General features: G+C 43.1%; 1 protein-coding gene across 1 annotated transcript in view; it reads left to right on the plus strand.

Annotated features, from left to right (window-relative positions):
• Positions 1-23,213, plus strand: part of TMEM38B (transmembrane protein 38B) — a 76,892-nt gene that overhangs the window by 7,729 nt on the left and 45,950 nt on the right. Inside the window, 2 exon segments of the mRNA XM_068234441.1 lie at positions 21,252-21,265; positions 21,267-21,409. Coding sequence (XP_068090542.1) covers positions 21,252-21,265; positions 21,267-21,409 — 157 coding nt within the window.

Consider the following 23,213-nt stretch of genomic DNA (forward strand, 5'->3'; position numbering starts at 1 on the left):
ACAGGGGTCCCTCCCTAACCGCTCACCTGTCTGCCATGTCCTAGAGCTGAAAAAAAAACGTTTAAAAACACACGATTGGTTCGCACGATGGCCAGGGGCCCCAGACCTCTCTCACTGGCCGGGGCCCCAAGGCCAATGCGCGATACCTGGAGGGGAGTGCAGGTGGACCTGGACCTCTCACACCCAGGCTCTGGACCTCTCACATCCAGAAAACCCACCAACACTGCCTCCATACTGAATGCTAAATTCGACACACACAAGCAATAGAACACAGCAATACATATATATATATATTTCATGGGTTTGGGGTGGTGCTGTCTAATAACTTCACTAATTTGGGCCATATTCTGCTTTATTGCAGCCTAAAAAGGATAAATCAAGTTCCCAGCACCATTCATCATCTGCATCTGCTTCTACATCTTCTTCTAAGGGGGAAAGGAAATGTCCATTATGCAATGCAAAGATGTACTCTTCCTCAAACCGGAAATTATGTCACCATTGCACTGATAAAATAGTGAAAAATGAATCTCCTGTGATATTTAAGGATCTAATGGGATGGATGAGGTCAGAAATGACCACAGCTATTAAGGAAATCAAGGATTCCGCCATAGCATCATCATCATCCTCTACCCCGGGCCCTCTGGAAACGCAGCAAGTTGCACAGCCTGAGGATCCTATTCCTCCTCCAGGATCCCCTCTAGTTTCCTTAGTTCCCACAGCAGTTTCTAGGAAGAGAAGGGCTGAGGAATCAGTGGGATCTGAATTATCTGAGGGAGAGTTAGAAATTTCATCTTTTGAAGAAATTTCAGAGGATGAGGGGGGAGAAAGTTTGGGCAAAAATCAAAAATTTGCTTTTTCACCTGATCTTATTAATGATCTATTATCTGCCATGCATAATACTATGGGCATCGAGACAGAGAAGAAATCTCTATCTCAGTTGGATCAAATGTATGAGAGCTTATCTTATCCTCATTCCTCGGTTATCCCGGTACATTCTTCCCTAAAAAATATGATAAGAAAGGAGTGGGATAACCCTGAGAAACGGGCCTTTTGACCAAGGACCCTTAACAGGCGGTACCCTTTTTCCACTGAGGATCAGAAATTCTGGGGTCCCTCTCCGAAACTTGATCCAGCTTTGTCTAGAGTTTCAAAAAATACAGATTTACTCTTTGAGGACTTCGGGCACCTCAAGGACCCGATAGACAAAAAGACCGATAATCTTCTAAGGAGAGCGTGGGAGTCCTCCTCACTTACGTTCAAACCGGCAGTGGCTTCTACGGCTGTAGGTAGATCCCTTAGAACCTGGTTAATGGAGACTCAACATAAAATCGCCACAGGAGTACCTAGAGAGGAAATCTTAAAGGATTTTCCTAACCTGTTTAATGCCACTAATTATATGACTGATGCAGCAGACGACACAGTGAAACTTACTGCCAGGACTACTGCATTAGTCAATTCGGCTAGACGTGGAGTGTGGGTCAAAACATGGAAGGGAGACAATTCCTCCAAAGCCAAACTATGTGGAATTCCGTGTGAGGGAGAATTGATGTTCGGGTCTAAGCTAGACGAGACATTAGACAGAACTGCTGACGTCAAGAAGAACTTTCCTGTTAGGAGAGTTTTTCCGTCTAAACGTTCCTTTCGTGCCAACACAAAGCCAGAGTCTGATAATAAGTCCACTACCAAGAAAAGATGGGCCCCCTATAAAGTACAAAAGGGTAAACCAAACTTTACCACCCATTCTTCTACCCAGGCTAATAAGCAATGACGCCAGCATCCCAGTGGGGGGAAGGATTACCCACTTTTACGAGAGATGGCAGGAAACATTTCAAAATCAGTGGCTGTTAAAAATAATTCTAGAGGGGTACAGCATAGAGTTCTTGCAGACACCTCCTCAAAAGTTTTTTGTTTGTCCAATCCCAAAAGACACTATGCAGCGTCTAGCATTGGAAAGGGAAATATCCTCTCTGCTACAGAAAAGAGTAATCAGGGAGGTTCCAAAATGTCAACAGGGGTTGGGGTTTTACTCCCCAGTATTCCTGGTAAAAAAGCCTCAGGGAGAGTTTCGATTTATCCTGAACCTAAAGGAATTAAACAAGTCAATAAAATACAGAAGATTTCGAATGGACAATATTTACTCTGTGATAACTCTCTTACAGAAAGATTGTTTCCTAGCATCTCTGGACTTAAAGGATGCATACCTGCATGTTCCAATTCATCTGAACTCACAACAATTTCTCAGATTCGCAGTGCACCTAGAGGGAAAGGTAAGACACTTCCAATTTAATGCTCTACCTTTCGGCATCTCTTCTGCTCCCTGGCTCTTCACAAAGATTCTGTCGGAAGTATTAGCAGTTATCAGGGGCAGGTCCATATCTGTTCTTAGTTATCTGGATGATTTATTGATTTGGGGACAGTCTAGAGACTCAGTGTTATTACAGCTAGAATCTACTATGGCCTTATTGCAGTCACTAGGATGGCTTATTAACTGGTCTAAATCATCCCTAATTCCTTCCCAGCTCATGGAATTTTTAGGATTCAATATTTCCACTACTAGTGAAAAGCTTTTATTACCAGACAGAAAGGTTTCTGCAATACTTAATGCTGTTTCTTCTTTTCAGCAGGCCCACTACATCTCCCTCAGAAAAGCAATGGCGGTTCTGGGACTCCTAACTTCTGCCTTTCCGGCAATTCAGTGGGGTCAATTCCATGCCAGGACTTTGCAAATTTGGATCCTGACAGGGATCTAAAATTTCTAGACCAGAAAGTATTCATTCCTTACAATGTAAAGGTCTCACTCATGTGGTGACAAGATCTCACACATCTATCAGGTCGGCTGTGGCATTATCCATCTCAGTCAGTGATAACAACGGACGCCAGTCTGTGGGGTTGGGGAGCACACATGGATGGTCGTCCAGCTCAAGGACAGTGGTCCAACAAAATGAGAGCCAGGTCATCAAACAGCAGGGAATTTCAAGCTGTATGGTTGGCTCTACAAAACTTCAGTCAAGACATAAGACAGTGTCATGTGCTGATAAGGACAGACAACAGCAGCGTGGTAGCTTACCTAAATCGTCAGGGAGGGACAAGGAGTTCATTACTGTGGTCCCAAACCAGACAAATTCTGAATTGGGCAGAAAGGAATCTAATGTCCATAAAGGCCCGACATCTAAGGGGTACAGCCAACCAGTTGGCGGACTTCTTAAGCAGGTCTCCTCTGAAGCAGGACGAGTGGTCTCTAAATCCGGCAGTATTTCAGGAAATCAGGGATCGATGGGGGTCCCCGGAAGTGGACCTATTTGCCAACAAGGACAATACCAAGTGTCAAAAGTTCTGCTCACTACGTCCCCTAGACGAACCTTGGGCAGTGGATGCTTTTTCAATAAATTGGGGAACACAGCTGATGTACAGATTTCCCCCAATATCACTCATTCCACAGGTTCTGAACAAAATTGTACAGGATCAAGCTCACATGATCCTGATAGCCCCCTGTTGGCCGAAGAGGCCGTGGTTCACGTTGTTACAGAAATTGACAGTATGTCAGCCAATTACTCTTCCGAATCGACGGGACCTACTACATCAGGGCATAGCCTTTCATCCAAACCTTCAACTTCTTCACCTTACAGCATGGAAGCTGAGTGGAGAATCTTAAAGGCAAGAGGATTCTCGGATAAGTTATCCGAAACCCTAATACAATGTCGTAAAAAAGTAACTAGGAATATTTATAATAAGACATGGACAGTATATTTAAATTAATGTAAAGAGAAATCTTTAGATCTATCTTTATCTACGTCAGTGCTTGAATTTCTTCAACAGGGATTACAAAAAGGATTGATTGTCAGTACCTTGAAGGTTCAGACATCTGCAATCAGTGTCTTCCTGGAAAGGAAACTGGCAGCAGAGGAATACTTTATCAGATTTTTTCAGGCTCTGAAAAGAATTCGGCCAGTAGTTCGCTCTCGAATTCCCTCATGGGACTTAAATACTGTTCTCCAGGCTATGTGTGAACCACCATTCAAACCCCTAAAAGAGATATCCGATAAATTTCTTTCTTTAATAACCGCCTTTTTGTTGGCCATTACATCAGCCAGGAGAATTGGGGAACTTCAAACTTTATCGATTCAAGAACCATACTGTATTATTTCAGACGATCGAATTACACTGAAATTAGACAGCGCATTTCTCCCTAAGGTGGTATCTAAATTCCACAGGTCTCAGGAGATATTTCTACCTTCTTTTTGTGCTAATCCGACCAATGAGAAGGAAAAACGTCTACACTGTCTGGATGTAAGAAGATGTATAATTCATTACCTTGAAAGAACTAAGGAGTGGAGAAAATCTGATTCAATGTTGATATTGTTTGGGGGAATATCTAGAGGGAAACAGGCCTCCAAAGCTACATTGGCCAGATGGATTAAAGAAGCTATCACTACTTCTTACAGATCTCAGGGTAAACTACTTACTACTTCAATCAAGGCTCATTCGACAAGAGGTGTATCCACATCCCGGGCAGAGAGGGCTGGTGCATCCATCGAACAGATTTGCAGGGTGGCCACTTGGTCCAGTCAAAATACTTTTGTCAGGCACTACAGGCTTAATGTCTTATCCAGTGCAGACTTAAGTTTTGGCAGAAGGGTTCTACAGGCAGTCGTCCCACCCTAAGATTTCATCTTGTCTATCTCTCAAGAGGGGGTGCTGTCCTGAAAGACGTCCTGGGAAAAACCACATTTACTTACGGTAAAGTCTTTTTCCAGTAGTCTAAAGGACAGCACCCCTGCGACCCACCCAGTGTGGGAAGTGTTAAGGTAAATGTACAGATTGGGGTTGCTTTTGTTTTTTTATGGGCATACGTCCTTATAATCTTTTTAATAACTGAGGGCTCTAGGTGAGCTGGGGGGTATTTATGCTGCCGCATATCTGCTATCCAATTTTTTTTATCTTTTAGCTTTCTGTCGCGTTGTGGGGAGGAGAGACAAGTCTCAAGAGGGGGTGCTGTCCTTCAGACTACTGGAAAAGACTTTACCGTAAGTAAATGTGGTCTTTTGCATTGCAGTCTATGGCGGCGCCCTTTTTGTCCACTATCCCTGTGCGCCCTTTTTTACTAGCCCGGCCCAGTAGTTGTGTACACAGGTATACAAAGGGTATAACTGAGTCCTAACTTAAAGACGACTCACTTCAAGCTTATAAAATTATAGGCGCTTTATTGCACTAGACAACGCTTTTGCCGCTGCAAGCAGCTTCCTCAGGTCAATGGTAGTGCTTAAAAACAACAACAAATACACACTTAAACGCTCAGAGCATATTCTTGTTGCTAGTAATGTTATTCAGGTTTTGAGTATTTCGCCAATTGTATTTGTTCCTGTATTGAAGAACTCCATTCCTGAAATCAGCACACCTGTATTTTTGTGTCAGTACTGACTTTATTTTAGCACAGATGTGAATATAAAGGTGCATGGTTGTGAAAATGCATGTACGCTGACATCAGGCATTGCGTTTTTCAATACACATGATATGCTGGAAAAGAGACACCCAAACAGTTGTTACTTGATGACTGTTGGTATCTATTGCCTAACGCACAGGGGCGGCCGGGAAGTGGAGCCCGCAAGGACCAGCTCACCCACAGAGGTGGCGGTCCTTGTAAGGGCATTGGCGGAGCGATCGTGTCATCCGTGACGCGATCCTCCGCCGGTGCCTGTCTCCGCATACCCGCCGTAACATCCCGCCGGCCATACGGAAGCGCCGGCAGGATGTTAACCCCGCGATCGCCGCATGCAAAGTGTATAATACACTTTGTAATGTTTACAAAGTGTATTATACAGGCTGCCTCCTGCTCTGGTGGTCCCAATGTCCGAGGGACCACCAGGGCAGGCTGCAGCCACCCTATGTCGCACCCAAGCACACTGATTTCTCTCCCCCCCCCCCCCCTGCCCCAGATCGCCCACAGCCCAAGTGCAGTGTTTACATCTGTTCTCTACCCTAAACACCCACTAATTACCCATCAATCACCCCCTGTCACTGCTACCTATCAGATTAGACCCCTATCTGCCCCTAGGGCACTCAATCACCCGCCCACACCCTCAGAATGCCCTCAGGCCCCCAGCCCTGATCACCTCGCCAGTGCATTGCTTGCATCTATTCCCCCCTCTAATCACACCTTGAGACACCCATCAATCACCTCCTGTCACCCCCTAGCACACCTACCCATCAGATCAGGCCCTAATTTGCCCCGTGTGGGCTCCTGATCACTCGGCCAAACCCTCAGATCCCCCTCAGACCCCCTTCCGATCACCTCCCCAGTGCATTGATTGCATCTATTTTCCCCTCTAACCTCCCCCTGAGACACCCATCAATCACCTCCTGTCACCCCCCTAGCACTCCTATCCATAAGATCAGGCCCAATACAACCTGTCATCTAAAAGGCCACCCTGCATATGACCGGTTCCACAAAATTCGTCCCCTCATAGACCACCTGTCATCAAAATTTGCAGATGCTTATACCCCTGAACAGTCATTTTTAGACATTTGGTTTCCAGACTACTCACGGTTTTGGGCCCGTAAAATGCCAGGGCGGTATAGGAACCCCACAAACTGACCCCATTTTAGAAAAAAGACACCCCAATGTATTCTGTTAGGTGTATGACGAGTTCATAGAAGATTTTATTTTTTGTCAAAAGTTAGCGGAAATTGATTTTTTTTTTTTTTCACAAAGTGTCATTTTTCACTAACTTGTGACAAAAAATAAAATCTTCTATGAACTCGCCATACACCTAACGGAATACCTTGGGGTGTCTTCTTTCTAAAATGGGGTCACTTGTGGGGTTCCTATACTGCCCTTGCATTTTAGGGGCCCTAAACCGTAAGGAGTAGTCTAGAAAACAAATGCCTCAAAATGACCTGTGATTAGGACGTTGGGCCCCTTAGCGCACCTAGGCTGCAAAAAAGTGTCACACGTGGTATCGCCGTACTCAGGAGAAGTAGTATAATGTGTTTTGGGGTGTATTTTTACACATACCCATGCTGGGTGGGAGAAATCTCTCTGTAAATGGACAATTGTGTGTAAAAAAAAAATCAAACAATTGTCATTTACAGAGATATTTCTCCCACCCAGCATGGGTATGTGTAAAAATACACCTCACCTAACCCATTAGTACGCTAAGGGGCCCAAAGTCCAATGAGTACCTTTAGGATTTCACAGGTCATTTTGCGACATTTGGTTTCAAGACTACTCCTCACGGTTTAGGGCCCCTAAAATGCCAAGGCAGTATAGGAACCCCACAAATGACCCCATTCTAGAAAGAAGACACCCAAACGTATTCCGTTAGGAGTATGGTGAGTTCATAGAAGATTTTTTTTTTTGTCACAAGTTAGCGGAAAATGACACTTTGTGAAAAAAAACAACAATTAAAATCAATTTCCGCTAACTTGTGACAAAAAAATAAAAACTTCTATGAACTCACCATACTCCTAACGGAATACCTTGGGTGTCTTCTTTCTAAAATGAGGTCATTAGTGGGGTTCCTATACTGCCCTGGCATTTTAGGGGCCCTAAACCGTGCGGAGTAGTCTTGAAACGAAATTTCTCAAAATGACCTGTGAAATCCTAAAGGTACTCATTGGACTTTGGGCCCCTTAGCGCAGTTAGGGTGCAAAAAAGTGCCACACATGTGGTATCGCCGTACTCGGGAGAAGTAGTACAATGTGTTTTGGGGTGTATTTTTACACATACCCATGCTGGGTGGGAGAAATACCTCTGTAAATGACAATCTTTTGATTTTTTTACACACAATTGTCCATTTACAGAGTTATTTCTCCCACCCAGCATGGGTATGTGTAAAAATACACCCCAAAACACATTGTACTACTTCTCCCGAGTACGGCGATACCACATGTGTGGCACTTTTTTGCACCCTAACTGCGCTAAGGGGCCCAAAGTCCAATGAGTACCTTTAGGATTTCACAGGTCATTTTGAGAAATTTTGTTTCAAGACTACTCCTCACGGTTTAGGGCCCCTAAAATGCCAGGACAGTATAGGAACCCCACAAATGACTTCATTTTAGAAAGAAGACACCCCAAGGTATTCTGTTAGTAGTACGGTGAGTTCATAGATTTTATTTTTTGTCACAAGTTAGCGGAAATTGATTTTTATTGTTTGTTTTTTTTCACAAAGTGTCATTTTCCGCTAACTTGTGACAAAAAATAAAATCTTCTATGAACTCACCGTACTACTAACGGAATACCTTGGGGTGTCTTCTTTCTAAAATGGGGTCATTTGTGGGGTTCCTATACTGTCCTGGCATTTTAGGGGCCCTAAACCGTGAGGAGTAGTCTTGAAACGAAATTTTTCAAAATGACCTGTGAAATCCTAAAGGTACTCATTGGACTTTGGGCCCCTTAGCGCAGTTAGGGTGCAAAAAAGTGCCACACGTGGTATCGCCGTACTCAGGAGAAGTAGTATGTGTTTTGGGGTGTATTTTTACACATACCCATGCTGAGTGGGAGAAAGATCTCTGTAAATGGACAATTGTGTGTAAAAAAAAATAAATTAAAAAATTGTCATTTACAGAGATATTTCTCCCACCCAGCATCGGTATGTGTAAAAATACACCCCAAAACACATTATACTACTTCTCCTGAGTACGGCAATACCACATGTGTGGCACTTTTTTGCAGCCTAACTGCGCTAAGGGGCCCAAGGTCCAATGAGCACCTTTAGGCTTTACAGGGGTGCTTACAAATTAGCACCCCCCAAAATGCGAGGACAGTAAACACACCCCACAAATGACCCCATTTTGGAAAGTAGACAATTCAAGGTATTCAGAGAGGGGCATGGTGAGTCCGTGGCAGATTTCATTTTTTTTTTGTCGCAAGTTAGAAGAAATGGAAACTTTTTTTTTTTTGTCACAAAGTGTCATTTTCCGCTTACTTGTGACAAAAATTAATATCTTCTATGAACTCACTATGCCTCTCAGTGAATACTTTGGGATGTCTTCTTTCCAAAATGGGGTCATTTGGGGGGTATTTATACTATCCTGGAATTCTAGCCCCTCATGAAACATGTCAGGGGGTCAGAAAAGTCATAGATGCTTGAAAATGGGAAAATTCACTTTTTGCACCATAGTTTGTAAACGCTATAACTTTTACCCAAACCAATAAATATACACTGAATGGGTTTTTTTTAAATCAAAAACATGTTTGTCCACATTTTTCGCGCTGCATGTATACAGAAATTTTACTTTATTTGAAAAAAGTCAGCACAGAAAGTTAAAAAACATTTTTTTTGCCAAAATTCTTTTTTGATGAATATAATAAGTAAAAATCACAGGAGCAATCAAATGGCACCAAAAGAAAGCTTTATTAGTGACAAGAAAAGGAGCCAAAATTCATTTAGGTGGTAGGTTGTATGAGCGAGCGAAAAAACCGTGAAAGCTGCAGTGGTCTGAATGGAAAAAAAGTGGCCGGTCCTTAAGGGGGGTAAAGCCCGCGGTCCTCAAGTGGTTAAAAAGCATGTGTATGTCGTATTACTTTTTGTGGTGCTTTACATTAAAAAGAGTAGTTGATTGCACTTTTGGTGCAGGAAACTGATCTCTAGAATGCAGCTAAACATCTTCTGGCAGCATAACTATTCATCACTCTTGCTCAAACTGTCACCCAAAATTATCTCCTAAATGAAGTTTTTGGGTGACCATAATTTGTGCCTTTATTCCACTTTTGAATGTGTATATTACTGTGAAAAGTACAGTTGTCAGTATTGGCTCCCTCTGTGCTGAATGCTGCTTATGTCATCTATTGATGCTTATTTATTGTTAGACGTTAGCATTTCACCTGTTAACTTTGTTAAATTGCACCTCCAGCTAGTGTTGGGCGAACACCTGGATGTTCGGGTTCGGGCCGAACAGGCCAAACATGGGCCAGATGTTCGGCCCGAACGCCGAACTCAATGGAAGTCAATGGGACCCCCGAACATGCCCATTTTGGGGGCCCTATGGGGTCGCAGGCATAAGGGGGGAGCATGCCCCGATCGCGGGGGGGGGGGTCGGAAATTCCCCCCCACCCCCTCCGCTAGCGCTCCCCCCTCTGCCCGCTTCCCCATAAAAAAAGGTTAAGGCAAGTTAAATAGTACTTGGTGGCTGGCAGTGGAGTGAGGAGGAGGAGGAGGAGTCCGAGTAGCAGAGTGACGCGTTGAGGCTGGGCAGCGGGCGGTTCAGCGGTAGTACCCTTGTGGTACTTCCGCCCTTTCTCTGACCTCACGTCCTCTACGTGATGACGCATACGAGGGTACGCGTGACGCGTACCCTCGTATGCAGAGGACGTGAGGTCAGAGAAAGGGCGGAAGTACCACAAGGGTACTACCGCTGAACCGCCCGCTGCCCGGCCTCAACGCGTCACTCTGCTACTCGGACTCCTCCTCCTCACTCCACTGCCAGTGCCAGCCACCAAGTACTATTTAACTTGCCTTAAACTTTTGTATGGGGAAGCGGGCAGAGGGGGGAGCGCTAGCGGAGGGGGTGGGGGGAATTTCCGACCCCCTCCCCCCCCCCCCCCCCGCGATCGGGGCATGCTCCCCCCCCTTATGCCTGCGACCCCATAGGGGGGCCGTATTGCGGCATGTTCGGGCGAACAGGGGCCCTGTTCGGCGGCCATTCAGTAGTTCGGGGCGAACCCGAACTTAAAAGGCCGAACACCATCAGGTGTTCGGCCGAACTCGAACATCACCCGAACAGGGTGATGTTCTGCAGAACCCGAACAGTGGCGAACACTGTTCGCCCAACACTACCTCCAGCATGTTCTCTAAAGGTGCCCATGCATGGTACAATTTGTCATTTTTTTTTTCGATTAGATAATTTACTTTGATTATGCCGTTAGATTGAATGTAAAGATTTTTCCATCCTGTCCGATCAGATTTTTCTCGAAAAAACAGGATAATCGTTCGAATTTCTTGATCGAAAAAAAAATACTATTTTCAACTTTCATTTGATTTGATCATTTAGATCGAATAAACGAGAAAATCGAACATTTTTATTGTATTGTGTATGGGCACCATAACAGTTTGTTTATTTTCCGATAGTTCTCAGCAACCAGCTTGTTTAAAAAGAACCACTTTTGTTTTTATTTTATTTTTTCTTGTTGGATATCCCAATGTAGTTTTTCTTCCCAACAAGCAATCCTTATCAAATCATCTCTATATGTTTAAAGTATTTTAACAAGCTGTGGTAAAATCGCATCAAAATTGTTGTGATTGTGGCTATTTTGTTAAGATTTTGCCGCAATTTTATGGAGGCGTTTTAAAAAAATAAATAAAAACAACCTGCAAAACTTTCTCTGGTGTGTCAGGGCCCTCACACTGACAAATCTGGGATTATGCTTGTATGCGTTGTCTAAACTCTTGCCTTGCAGCACTGGGTCTCTGGCTCAAATCCAAGCCTCTGAGTTTTTGTTTTCTCCCTGTGTCTGTGTGAGTTTCCTCCCACATCCCAAAAACATACAGATAAGTTAACTGGCGCCCCCCTAAATTGGCCCTAGACCAGTGATAGGCAAACTTGGCTCTCCAGCTGTTAAAGGGCAACTGAGGCAAGTGGGAAATGGAGCCTGCCATATTTTTTTCCTATTAACCACCCTGGCGTTCTGATTAAATCGCCAGGGTGGCTGCGGGAGGGTTTTTTTTAAATAAAAAAAAAACTATTTCATGCAGCCAACTGAAAGTTGGCTGCATGAAAGCCCACTAGAGGGCGCTCCGGAGGCGATCTTCCGATCGCCTCCGGCGCCCAGAATAAACAAGGAAGGCCGCAATGAGCGGCCTTCCTTGTTTTGCTTATATCGTCGCCATAGCGACGAGCGGAGTGACGTCATCGACGTCAGCCGACGTCCTGACGTCAGCCGCCTCCGATCCAGCCCTTAGCGCTGGCCGGAACTTTTTGTTCCGGCTGCGCAGGGCTCAGGCGGCTAGGGGGGCCCTCTTTCGCCGCTGCTCGCGGCGAATCGCCGCAGAGCGGCGGCGATCAGGCAGCACACGCGGCTGGCAAAGTGCCGGCTGCGTGTGCTGCACTTTATTTGATAAAAATCGGCCCAGCAGGGCCTGAGCGGCAGCCTCCGGCGGTGATGGACGAGCTGAGCTCGTCCAGACCGCTCAGGAGGTTAAGCATTACCAGTTGCCTGGCTATCCTGCTGATCCTCTACCTCTAATACTTTTAGCTACAGACCCTAAACAAGCATGCAGCAGATCAGGTGTTTCTGACATTATTGTCAGATCTGCAAGATTAGCTTCATGCTTGTTTCTGGCATTAATCAGACACCACTGCATCCTAACAGCCCAGCAGGACTGCCAGGCAATTGGTATTGTATAAAAGAAAATAAATATGGCAGCCTCGATACACCTCTCACTTCAGTTGGCCTTTAAGGAACTACAAGTCCCACAATGTATTTGCATTGATGAATCATGACTGTGGCTGTCAGACTCCTGCAATGCATTGTGGGACTTGTAGTTCCTTAAAGGACAACTGAAGTGAGAAGCCTATGGAGGCTGCCGTGTTTATTTCCTTTTAAACAATAACAGTTGACTGGCAGCCCTGCTGGTCTGTTTGACTGCAGGAGTGTCTGCATAACACTAGAAACATGCATGCAGCTAATCTTGTCAGATCTGACAATAAGTCAGAAACACCTGATCTGCTGCATGTTTGTTCAGGGACTATGGCTGAAAGTATTAGAGCAGAGGGTCAACAGGGCTGCCAGGCAACTGGTATTGTTTAAAAGGAAATAAACATGGCAGCCTCCCTATACCTCTCTTTTCAGTTGTCTGTAAACAGCTGGAGAGCCAGGTTTGCCTATCAGTGCATTAGACTATGGTGGACATTTGACTATGGTAGGTATTAGATTGTAAACTCCTCTGAGGGTTAATTAGTATATTTATACTCCTTTGTAAAAGCGTTGCAGAAGATGTCAGAAATATCTATCTATCTATCTATCTATCTATCTATCTATCTATCTATATATATATATATATATATATATATATATATATATATATACAGTATATCTATATCTCTCTCTATTTTGTTATACACATCCTCTACATAAAGGGAGTCTGAAGTGAAAGAGCTTCTCTGAGCTCACCGATTTTAGTCAGTGTGCATTGCTTTTTTTCTGAAGTTCTTTAAAGATTTACAATGCGAGAATTGTAAAAAAAAGTTAAATACCTGGCTGCAAGTTTAAGCCACAGAACGCCATCCGCACCCTCTGTTTCATTCCGCCGTTGTCTCCAGCTTCGTAAGCCCTTTATAGGGTCTCCGAGAACCTCTCATGGGCATGCCTTTAAGACTCCAACCAGTACTGCAAAGTACTTAAAGATGCATAGCTTTCTGTAGCTTGTTCTCTCCTCTTTCATTTGATGCCTGAATCGCCGTTCTACTCCAAATAGTTTTCGTTTAATTTCAATTTAAAATCGCGGCTGCCATCATGACTATGTTATAACTTCCGGGTCACCCCTTTCTTCTCTGTTAGAGAAGTGCATCACTGAATGAAGCAGGAAGAGGAAGTGGCATGTATGGTCATTGCAAGCAGGGCTGCGGAGTCGGTACAAAAATCTTCCGACTCCGACTTCTCAGTTATGAAACCCCGACTCCGGGTACCCAAAATGACTCCGACTCCTTAGTCTAATACTTAACAGGGCCGTGGATTTTGTTCAAAAGTCATCCGACTCCCGACTCCTCAGTTTATGAAATCAACAACTCCGACTCCGGGTTGCCCAAAATTACTCCGACTCCACAGCCCTGATTGCAAGAGGCTCCTCCAGAGGGGTCATAGCACAACTTTGTCTGGCTTAAAGGCATGCCCATGAGAGGTGCTCGGAGTCCCTTTAACTCAACCTGTCCCTCACTATTTCTTTAAGGTTTTACTCAAGGAAAGTTCAAAGGTTCATTAGCCTGCTCTGTTTCATAGTTTAAAATGCAGTGTGATTTGTAAACTGCAAATATTGGAAAATGATACAGTTATAAATAAAAATGCGACCTTTTTTTTTTTTTTTTTTTTTTTTTTTTGTTTCCTTTGCTACTAATTAGCGAAAACAAGAGTTTGCTTTCTTAAAACAGAAATAATTTTTTATTAAAATTAGGTTGGAGTGAGCTTGAGATGTCTCCCAATGATGCACTGGGAGACATCTCAAGCTCACTCCAACCTGAATTATCGCAAATACTTTCTGTTTTAAAGAGACTCTGTAACATTAAAAAGATCCCCTGGGGGGTACTCACCTCGGGTGGGGGAAGCCTCCGGATCCTAATGAGGCTTCCCACGCCGTCCTCTGTCCCACGGGGGTCTCGCCGCAGCCCTCCGAACAGCCGGCGACTGTGCCGACTGTCAGTTCAATATTTACCTTTGCTGGCTCCAGCGGGGGCGCTGTGGCGACTTTCTGCACGGAAATAGACGGAAATACCCGATCTCCGTCGGGTCCGCTCTACTGCGCAGGCGCCGGAAACTTGCGCCTGCGCAGTAGAGCAGACCCGACGGTGATCGGGTATTTCCGCCTACTTCGGCGCCGAGAGGGCATCAGAGCGCCTGCGCAGGAGCCAGGAAGGTAAATATTGCGTCACAGCTGTACGGAGGGCTACAGCGAGACCCCCGAGGGACGCAGGACGGCGTGGAAGCCTCATTAGGATCCTGAGGCTTCCCCCACCCGAGGTGAGTACCCCCAGGGGCCGTTTTGTCGTTACAGTTCCTCTTTAAGAAAGCAAACTCTTGTTTTCCTTAGTATTTTAGTAAGGGGGCTTTTCGGACCATTGTAGCCCCTCACACACTCATGAGTTCTGGGTCACCATTGAGCTTGCTGGTTAGTCTGTACCTTACTAATTAGCCATATTCATTTATATCATAGGTTTTTTTTTTGTTTCAGTGTCACTTTAGAGCAAACCTATGGTGAGAGGTGGGTTAAGGGGGATGCCATATCCCATTTGACAGCAGTGCTTCGGTAGGTACATAAGTAAAAAAGAAAAATGTTTCTGGACAGTCTTGACGGGTCACACAACACTACACTCAGAGGACCTGATACAGGGGGATAAGGAAAAATGTTTTGCAACTCATAACGGCCGTTCTATTCCTTTTAGATCTTGACTGTTGAAATGGTGTTTGGAGTTGATTGCTTGCCAAGGGCAGCAATTAATTTATTATTTATCCAGCGCCTTTTTATTACGCCAAGCCAAGAATGTGTTTTGGGGCTACAGCATGCCACATATCCCATGTGGAAAGACAGAATATGGTTGTGCTGGTGAAAAAGGAAATATTAATGCAAATCATATTTTTTCACTATTATTAATAGTTACTTAGCAACAGCAATGATAACAACATATGCCGTTGCAGATGTGCATCTGAACTTGTTCTGTCTTCTGTATTGGTTAATTTCCTTGTTATTTTCAAAATGCTGTACCTACTGTTTAATATGAGGGGGACAGACTATACTACAGTGGGGGGATACTGATGGAAAAAGAGAAAATAACAATGGTAAAGGACAAAGGTAGTGGCATGAGAGTTAATTTAGGTTCCGATTATTTCACACAGGCAGCTGTTAGGGTCAAGCTTTTTGTGGCAGCATCTAACTGTTCTGCACCCTGAATAATTAGATCCACCAGTGGCTAGAAGTCCTTAGTTTGCACCAACCAATCAGCCAAGTTTGGTATTGCCTCCAGTTTTTAGGGATATTATTTTTTTCCCCCCACCAGATTATTTATAATGGTCCCAAAACAAGCAGAGTATGGAAGGAAGAAGACCTAAATAGCCAGCACATCAGATGGATATGATCTCTATTAGTTAACTTGGAGATACATTTCACATATTTGTATGGCATAATGTTTTTACCAATATATTTACACTGCATACATAATTATGTTTACATAACAGTGAAGAATACATTCCTAGAGTTCACAGCGCAGTGTTTTGCAGTCCTTGTGCACTCTTACATTTTTGTTGTATGTTTTGTAAATTAGTGTTATGTGTACAGGTAAAATAAAATGACAGTTTGATTCTTTCTAAAGACATGCTAGCTTCCCAGCAATAATGCTTATCCCCAGTCTATAGAATCACTGCTGCATGTTTACAAATCAGGTTTTTCTGACTTTCCTGATTGGCTTACTTTATCTAGGAACTGACTCACAAAGCATGTTAGGCAGATGCCCAGCAGTATACCCAGGAAATCAGCATATTTAGAAGGAAGAGAAGGTTTTTGGCTTTATTAGCATGCTAACAGGTGAATGTGAGAATGTCTTGGTTCCATAATGCACATGGGATACTAAAAAAAAAAACTGTGGTAAGATGGGGTGTACTTTTTGTTTGTATTTTATCAAACTGCAGTTAATATCTAAAACATTCTAATAACATTTTTGACATTTGGAAGTGGAAGTGTCAAATAACTGAGAAAAGAAAAAAAAATGTTTACCCAAACTTAGTCATAGACCCTGAACAAGCATGCTGAACTGGCGATTTGACTAACGTCTGACTGGATTTGCTGCATGCTTGTTTTAGTGTGTGGTTCAGACACTAATGATGCATGAAAGATCAGCTGGACTGCTGGGCAACTGGTATCGTTTAGAAGGAAATAAATATAGCAGCTTCATATGCCTTTCACTTCAGGTGTCTTTTAACCACTTGCGTACCAGCAGTCTCTGGCCCCTAAGGACCAGAGACGAGACTGCTGGTACCAAAACACAGCTCCTACTGACATATCACCACACTGACCTGCCAATCTCGCCGCTCGCCTGTTGTCACAGGCCCCTCTCTCTGCCGTCGCTATGACGGCAGAGCTTTTTGTGAGCTGGTCAGGAGCAGATTTCTTTGGCTCCTGACCCTGTGACCAGTGTGAGCCAATGAAATCTACGCCCTGGAAGGAATAAGCAGCCACAAACTGGCGTAGATGTCAATTACCGTGGCAGAAAGTGGTTAACAGGATATTACTTTGGATTTATGAGATAGTAATAAAATATATCTAGTTATTTATATGAACTCTAGTGTGTATTGACGAAAGTTACTACCAACATTTGTTGGATTCCTCTTTTGGGAAACTGTACAGTATTTAGTATTGGGCCTTCACTACATTTTGTACACTTGAAGGTGGGTAAGAGCCTCTTGTCTCTCTATTGGGAGACAGGTGACTTGCAAGGGGCAGGGGGATTAATGCCACTCCCCCTTGCTAGACAAGTCCCCAGTATTAAATGTGGATTTGCATGACTTGGAGGAGACCATGCTCCACTTTTCTGACAATTACTGAGTTTAACATAGCTGCACAACCAGGTACTTTGCCAGCGATTACCCCCCCCCCCCCCCCCCCCCCCCACCACACAATGTTTTCTAAGTCCCAATTTTAACATGCTGCAAATGCATTCCACTCCAACTTCAATTTGCAGAGTTCAATTGCAGCGGTCAGTCACCTCTGTTCTGGTCTTCTCTCATGTGCCTTGATGGCCTGGGAGCAGTAAAGGTGAATAACAGCAGGTGGCTGTACTGGTTTAGGTAATATGCTTACTGCACCACTGTGCTGCTCTGTTTATGCGATCAGCACCTGTTTTTCTTTTGGGGAGAATGTTAGCTGCACTTGTTATGATGGTATGATGCTCATTTTATAGGTTGAAGTAATTAGTGCAGAGGTAAATATGGGGAGTGAAAGAAGCAAAAGTCAAAGCGCAAATCCTATATTGAGAAAATGGCTTGGACGTACCTAATGCAGAGTGTATTTATCTGTAATCATTTGTCAATGATTATATCTGAATGACAAAATAAGGCAAAATAATTGTGAAACCAAAATTTTTATGTGTAAAAGAAAGCTCTAAAAATAAAAACACATCTATTTTCTCACACCAAAATATCTGCAATGATTATTGGACTCAATAGAAATTTTCTGTCTGTGTAAAAAAAAAAAAAAAAGGGGCTCAATATTGAGTTTGCTAGATCTTTACCCACTCATGATGGAGTATGACAGATACATTGTATAGGTCAGAGTCATCTGCATCATTTATTATTATTATTTAGTTTTTATATTGTGCCAACATCTTCTGCTGGACATTACAGTATACATATAGTCTCATAACTTTTTGTCCCTCAGAGGAGCTCATAATCTTATCCCTACCATAGTCATATGTCCATCATAGTCTAGTGCTAATTTAGAGGGAAGCCAATGAACTTATTACTATGTTTTTGGGATGTGGGAGGAAACCGGTGTGCCCAGAGGAAACCCACACAGACACTGGGAGAACATACAAACTCTGTGCAGATTGTGCTGAGATTCGAACCAGGAACCCAGCGCTGCGAGGCAAGAGGGCTATCTTCTACACCGATGTCATTCACACCTGTTTTCAAGTATATGTACCAGAGCTAATGTATGCTGTGCCAGCTTTGATTTCCGTTGTATAAGCAGATAGAGCTTAGCTGAAATGAGCCGTAGATTCGTAGGAAGCTGTCTTTGTACATCAGTGAAGCATTGTGTGACTTTTATACATGCATGTGAGGCTGAATGAACCATTTCTTACTTTCAAACTTCTCAAAATAGTTTCACTATATATCATTCTCCTTTCCAGTTTAAGTATGGGAACTGTATTAAATTTGTTGTGGGTAATATAATACTTTGCCTATGGCAATTCATCACTCTGGATCTTGTGTTGTAAAATAGGAGTGTTGCCTCACCTTCAACATTTTGTATTTTATTGGCACAGTTGATAAGAGCTTCAGCTAAAACTATCAGGGGAAGGTTTATGACTCAGATCGACATTTAGTGCAGTCTCAGGGCTGCAGAATGAAAAGACATATCTATCTTCCTCTTTTTAGCTAAATATAAACCTGAGATGAGAGGAACAGGTGGTCATATTCATATCATGACTGGGATATGACAATTTGCATTCCTGTTGGTTTTATGGATTACTGTGTGCTTAATGGGCATGCTATAATTTCAAAGCAGTGAAAGAGTAGGCATGAGAATGTTATGTGTATTTCTGAAATGCAAGTCACTAGAAAACTGCTGTATCTTAGATAGCACATCTGTGCCCAACTTAGTCCTTTGTAGGACTTGGCAGAGCTTGCTGTATCTCTATATACATTGATAATTTTATATCATACTATAAAGTTAAACATTGACAAAAGTGATATGGCCCATCTCAGAAAGGGTAACTTTTACTAAGCCTCTAAATGCATTTATAAGGGCTATATCCTACCTAAAGTGTACAGTGAAAGTGGCACTTGGGTTTAGAAAAACTCCTTCCATGCAAAGCATACATTAACTAGTAACAAACTAGACCCAAAAAACATATTGAAGTCTATCGCATCTGATAAGGTACACAGTCGCACTTGCATCAAGTGCTATAAATTATGATCAAGCATGGGTCTGTCTACAGAATGGGTTTCTATAGAGTATGGAGTCTGGTGTTAAGCGGACCTCTTTTCTTCAGGTGGTTATGTATACCAAGATTAGAAATATGGAACTCCTTTAGGCTAATGGCACACTAGGCTGTGCTGAAACCCATGAGTCTTCTGCATTGTGCACTTTTGCATTTTTTCAGTGGGTCTTTGTATGCGTTAGCAATTGCGTTTTAGCGTCTTGCTTTTTTGTCAATATTTTTCCTTTTTTGAAAGGAGTGAAATACAGTATCATCATCTCTGCTTCCACTGAAATAATTATGTGCGTTTTTTTTTTTTTTTTTTACATTTTAGAGAAATTAGAGATTAGAGAAATTTAGAGTTTTAGATTTAGAGAAATCTGCAGCAGGTTGTGTGTTTTGAAAAGCGCACATTGTAAAACACAGATTATATGCATTTTTTATGTGGCCCATATACTTTCATTATGTGTTTTCTGCATCGCTAACAATTCTGCCTTGTGTACTTTTCCTGTTTTTTCATAATGCAATAGACCAAAAAATAGCAACCAGGCTTATCTTTTTTTCCTGCTGCTATCACAGGTATTTAACTCTGCCTTTCATGTACTTACGGTAGATAAAACTGCTGGCGAAATATGTCAAGAACTTAATATAAAGAGATTAAATTAGAATCTCCAAAGATGAGTTGACCTCACTACCATATGGTCGGTGTTTTTGCCAAACATACCTGTCTGGTGGCTGTTATCAGGGACACATATTAAATCGGTGCCAGGAGACTTGGGCGCAGGATACAGCCAGTATGGCTAATCCTGCTGCTGTACAAGTTCCCGGCTGCGCTAAATACTATTCCTGCTCTAGGTCGACGTGGATAGTGAGGAACGATGTAATTTGGCTTCCAGCTATTGCTAAAGGCCGAATTAGTGTTTTAAAATGTAACTTCAGCTCCGTCTTCTGACGGCGCCGGAATTACTGTGTGCGCTGCTATAGCATGCAATTCCTATTACATCCTATGGTGGTGGCGGCTGCTGCGCCCAAATCTTCCTGCGCTGTAATTAAAGCGCTTTGTCATCAGATCTTCTTGAATGAAGTGCTGGTCCCTCAAACAGTGCTGCCCAAATGCATGACCTGAAGGGCCAAGGTCCTGGGAGTCTTGTCTGGAGAGGGTGAAGCATCAGTGTCTTGGCTTCAGGGGGTGAAGAGAAAGAGAGCTAGGCAGATGTAGTGAGATGAGGGTGAGTGACACAGACACACCAAACCGATGGGCCGCAGGAAGTGCTATCACAGGCTGAATGTGGCCTGTAGGCCACCAGTTGGGCAGCACTGGTCTAAGCAGTCAAGCTAAAAGCTGTAAACCAGAAGTATGATGCATGCATGATTTATGGCCAGGAAATGCTCAAATACCAAATGGCTCTACTGGTTGTTGCCAGACAGGTATGTACAATATAGCAAGAATACCACACTCGCCTCCATCCATGCTGCTAAATGGTGTTGGAGTGAGTTTACTATTAATAAAGTCGTGCAAAATGCAAATTCAATGAAAACACTGGTTTCTGTGTATAGACTGACCATAAATACTAAAGATTATGGGCGAATCCCATTTAGTAAAGTTAGCTCCAGGACTAATGGGAACCTTACAAACAATGCAAACAATATAACTATGTTTAATGAGACAAACCCTAAATAAGCCTCGCTTCTACATGTTTCATGGGGAACCCCACTTTTTCAAGGGATAGAAATGGGACACTTTCTCCTGAAAGACCTAGCTAGGAAGCTGGTCCATATCGATCTGCTTATTGCCTGTCAGCCTTTTTCTCAATCAAAGTCTTCAATGTTTTCTTTCTAGCTCTAAGATGGCTATAGATTTCAGTGAGTGTATTGATATGACTGGATAACGTGTTTATAATTTTGTTTTCTAGGTGCACTTGATGTGGGCATCTCGGAGTCCGATGGCATGTTGGTTCAGTGCCATGCTTTGCTGCTTTGGTGGTGGACTCTTATCATCTTTAATGTTGGCTGAACCTCCTTTAGCAATTCTGTCAAACAGCACCAACATCATTTTTGCATCTGTGATTTGGTAAGTTACCGTATTGCATATATTTCCTTAAAGAGATGTGTGAGAAAGATGTTGAAGCTGACGTATTTATTTTAACAGTTGTTTGACAGTCCTGCTGATCCTCTTATACATTTAGCCATAGACCTGAACAAGCATGCAGATCAGAAGTTTCTGACAAAAATATGACTAGATAAGCTGCATGCTTATTTTAGGTGTTTGACCCAGACATCTATTGTTTAAAAGGAAATAAATATGGCAGCCTCCATACCCTTCCCTTTAGGTTGCCTTTGAGTATAGTACAACAGTGCACCATACAGGCAGTACAGCAAATAAATGCTACCAGAAGCTCTGTAAACATGTATGCTTAAATTAATTGAGAAGAAAAATTCTAGTACCATACTGTTTCAGAGCAGATTAGCTAAGAAAGTCAGACCTTGCTAATTGCTCTTGTCCAGATATACCCTTTAACCACCTATGGTTTTTGACTGCTAGACCCGCATCTGGATTACTGCTCCAGAGATAGATAGATAGATAGATAGATAGAGATAGATATAGATAGATAGATAGATAAACTCTCTCTCTCTCTCTCTCTCTCTCTCTCTCTCTCTCTCTTCTCTCTCTCTTCTCTCTCTCTTCTCTCTCTCTTTTCTCTCTCTTCTCTCTCTCTTTTCTCTCTCTTCTCTCTCTCTCTCTATTTCTCTCTCTCTCTCTCTCTCTCTCTCTCTCTCTCTCTCTCTCTCTCTCTCTCTCTCTCTCTCTCTCTCTCTCTCTCTCATATATCTGTCACAAACATCACTTCTTGGTTAGCGGCCATGTTTTCTGTTTATAAACACTGCCTATTAAACGCCAGGATTGCGGCGGAAACGGCAAAGAGGGATCTAGGAGATCACGGTGACGCGATCTGGTATGATTTATTTTTTTTTGTACAAATCGGACAGTACAGATTCTCTTTAAAGTGATTAAAAAAAGGTTTGGACAGTTTTCCTTTATCTGTACACAGCCTTTTTAATGTCATGGATAAAACATAGTATTACAGACTAACATACAGGAGCAACTAAAAAAAGCACAGCAAAAATGGGTGCCCGCTATATAAACTGCGGCTACCAATAGTGGGTGCGAAGTGTCAGCTATTAGTGGTGTGGGCCGTCTACCATAGCGACGCCCATTTTTGTGTGTGTGTGTGGGGGGGGGGGGGTGTAAGGGTAGGCACATTGAAGAGGGGGGGGTTATTAGTTGCCCATGGGGGGGGGGGGGGGACTATTAGTTGTCCAAGGGGGTTATTAGTTTCCCACCAGGAGGGTTCTGTGTGAGAGTAGGGAGAGGTTAGGGCATAGTGAATTATCTGCAAATAATACCGATATTTCACTATATCAATTAATGAGAAAATGTTGCAAAGATCTAAAAATTTAAAACCCATACAAATAAGAAGTACATTTCTTCCAGAGTAAAATGAGCTATAAATGACTTTTCTCCTATGTTGCTGTCACTTACAGTAGATAGTAGAAATCTGACATTACCGGCAGGTTTTGGGTTAGTCCATCTCTTCATGGGGGATTCTCAGCATGGCCTTCATTCTTTATAAAGACACACCCTGAAAAAGATTTATACAAATATGCTAGCCAGTCTCGCTGCTCGTTGCAGACTTGTTTTGCAGTTGGACGGAGCAACTGCCATTCACTAAGTGCTTTTAAACTAAAGAAAACCCTGAGAACCCCCATGAGAAAATGGGCTAGAGCAAAATCTGTCGGTTCTGTCAGATTTCTACTACTTACTGTTTACTGTAAGTGACAGAAACGTAGGAGAAAAGTAATTTATGGCTCATTTT

The sequence above is a fragment of the Hyperolius riggenbachi genome, chromosome 1 (assembly GCF_040937935.1).
Source record: "Hyperolius riggenbachi isolate aHypRig1 chromosome 1, aHypRig1.pri, whole genome shotgun sequence".
Classification (NCBI taxonomy): domain Eukaryota; kingdom Metazoa; phylum Chordata; class Amphibia; order Anura; family Hyperoliidae; genus Hyperolius; species Hyperolius riggenbachi.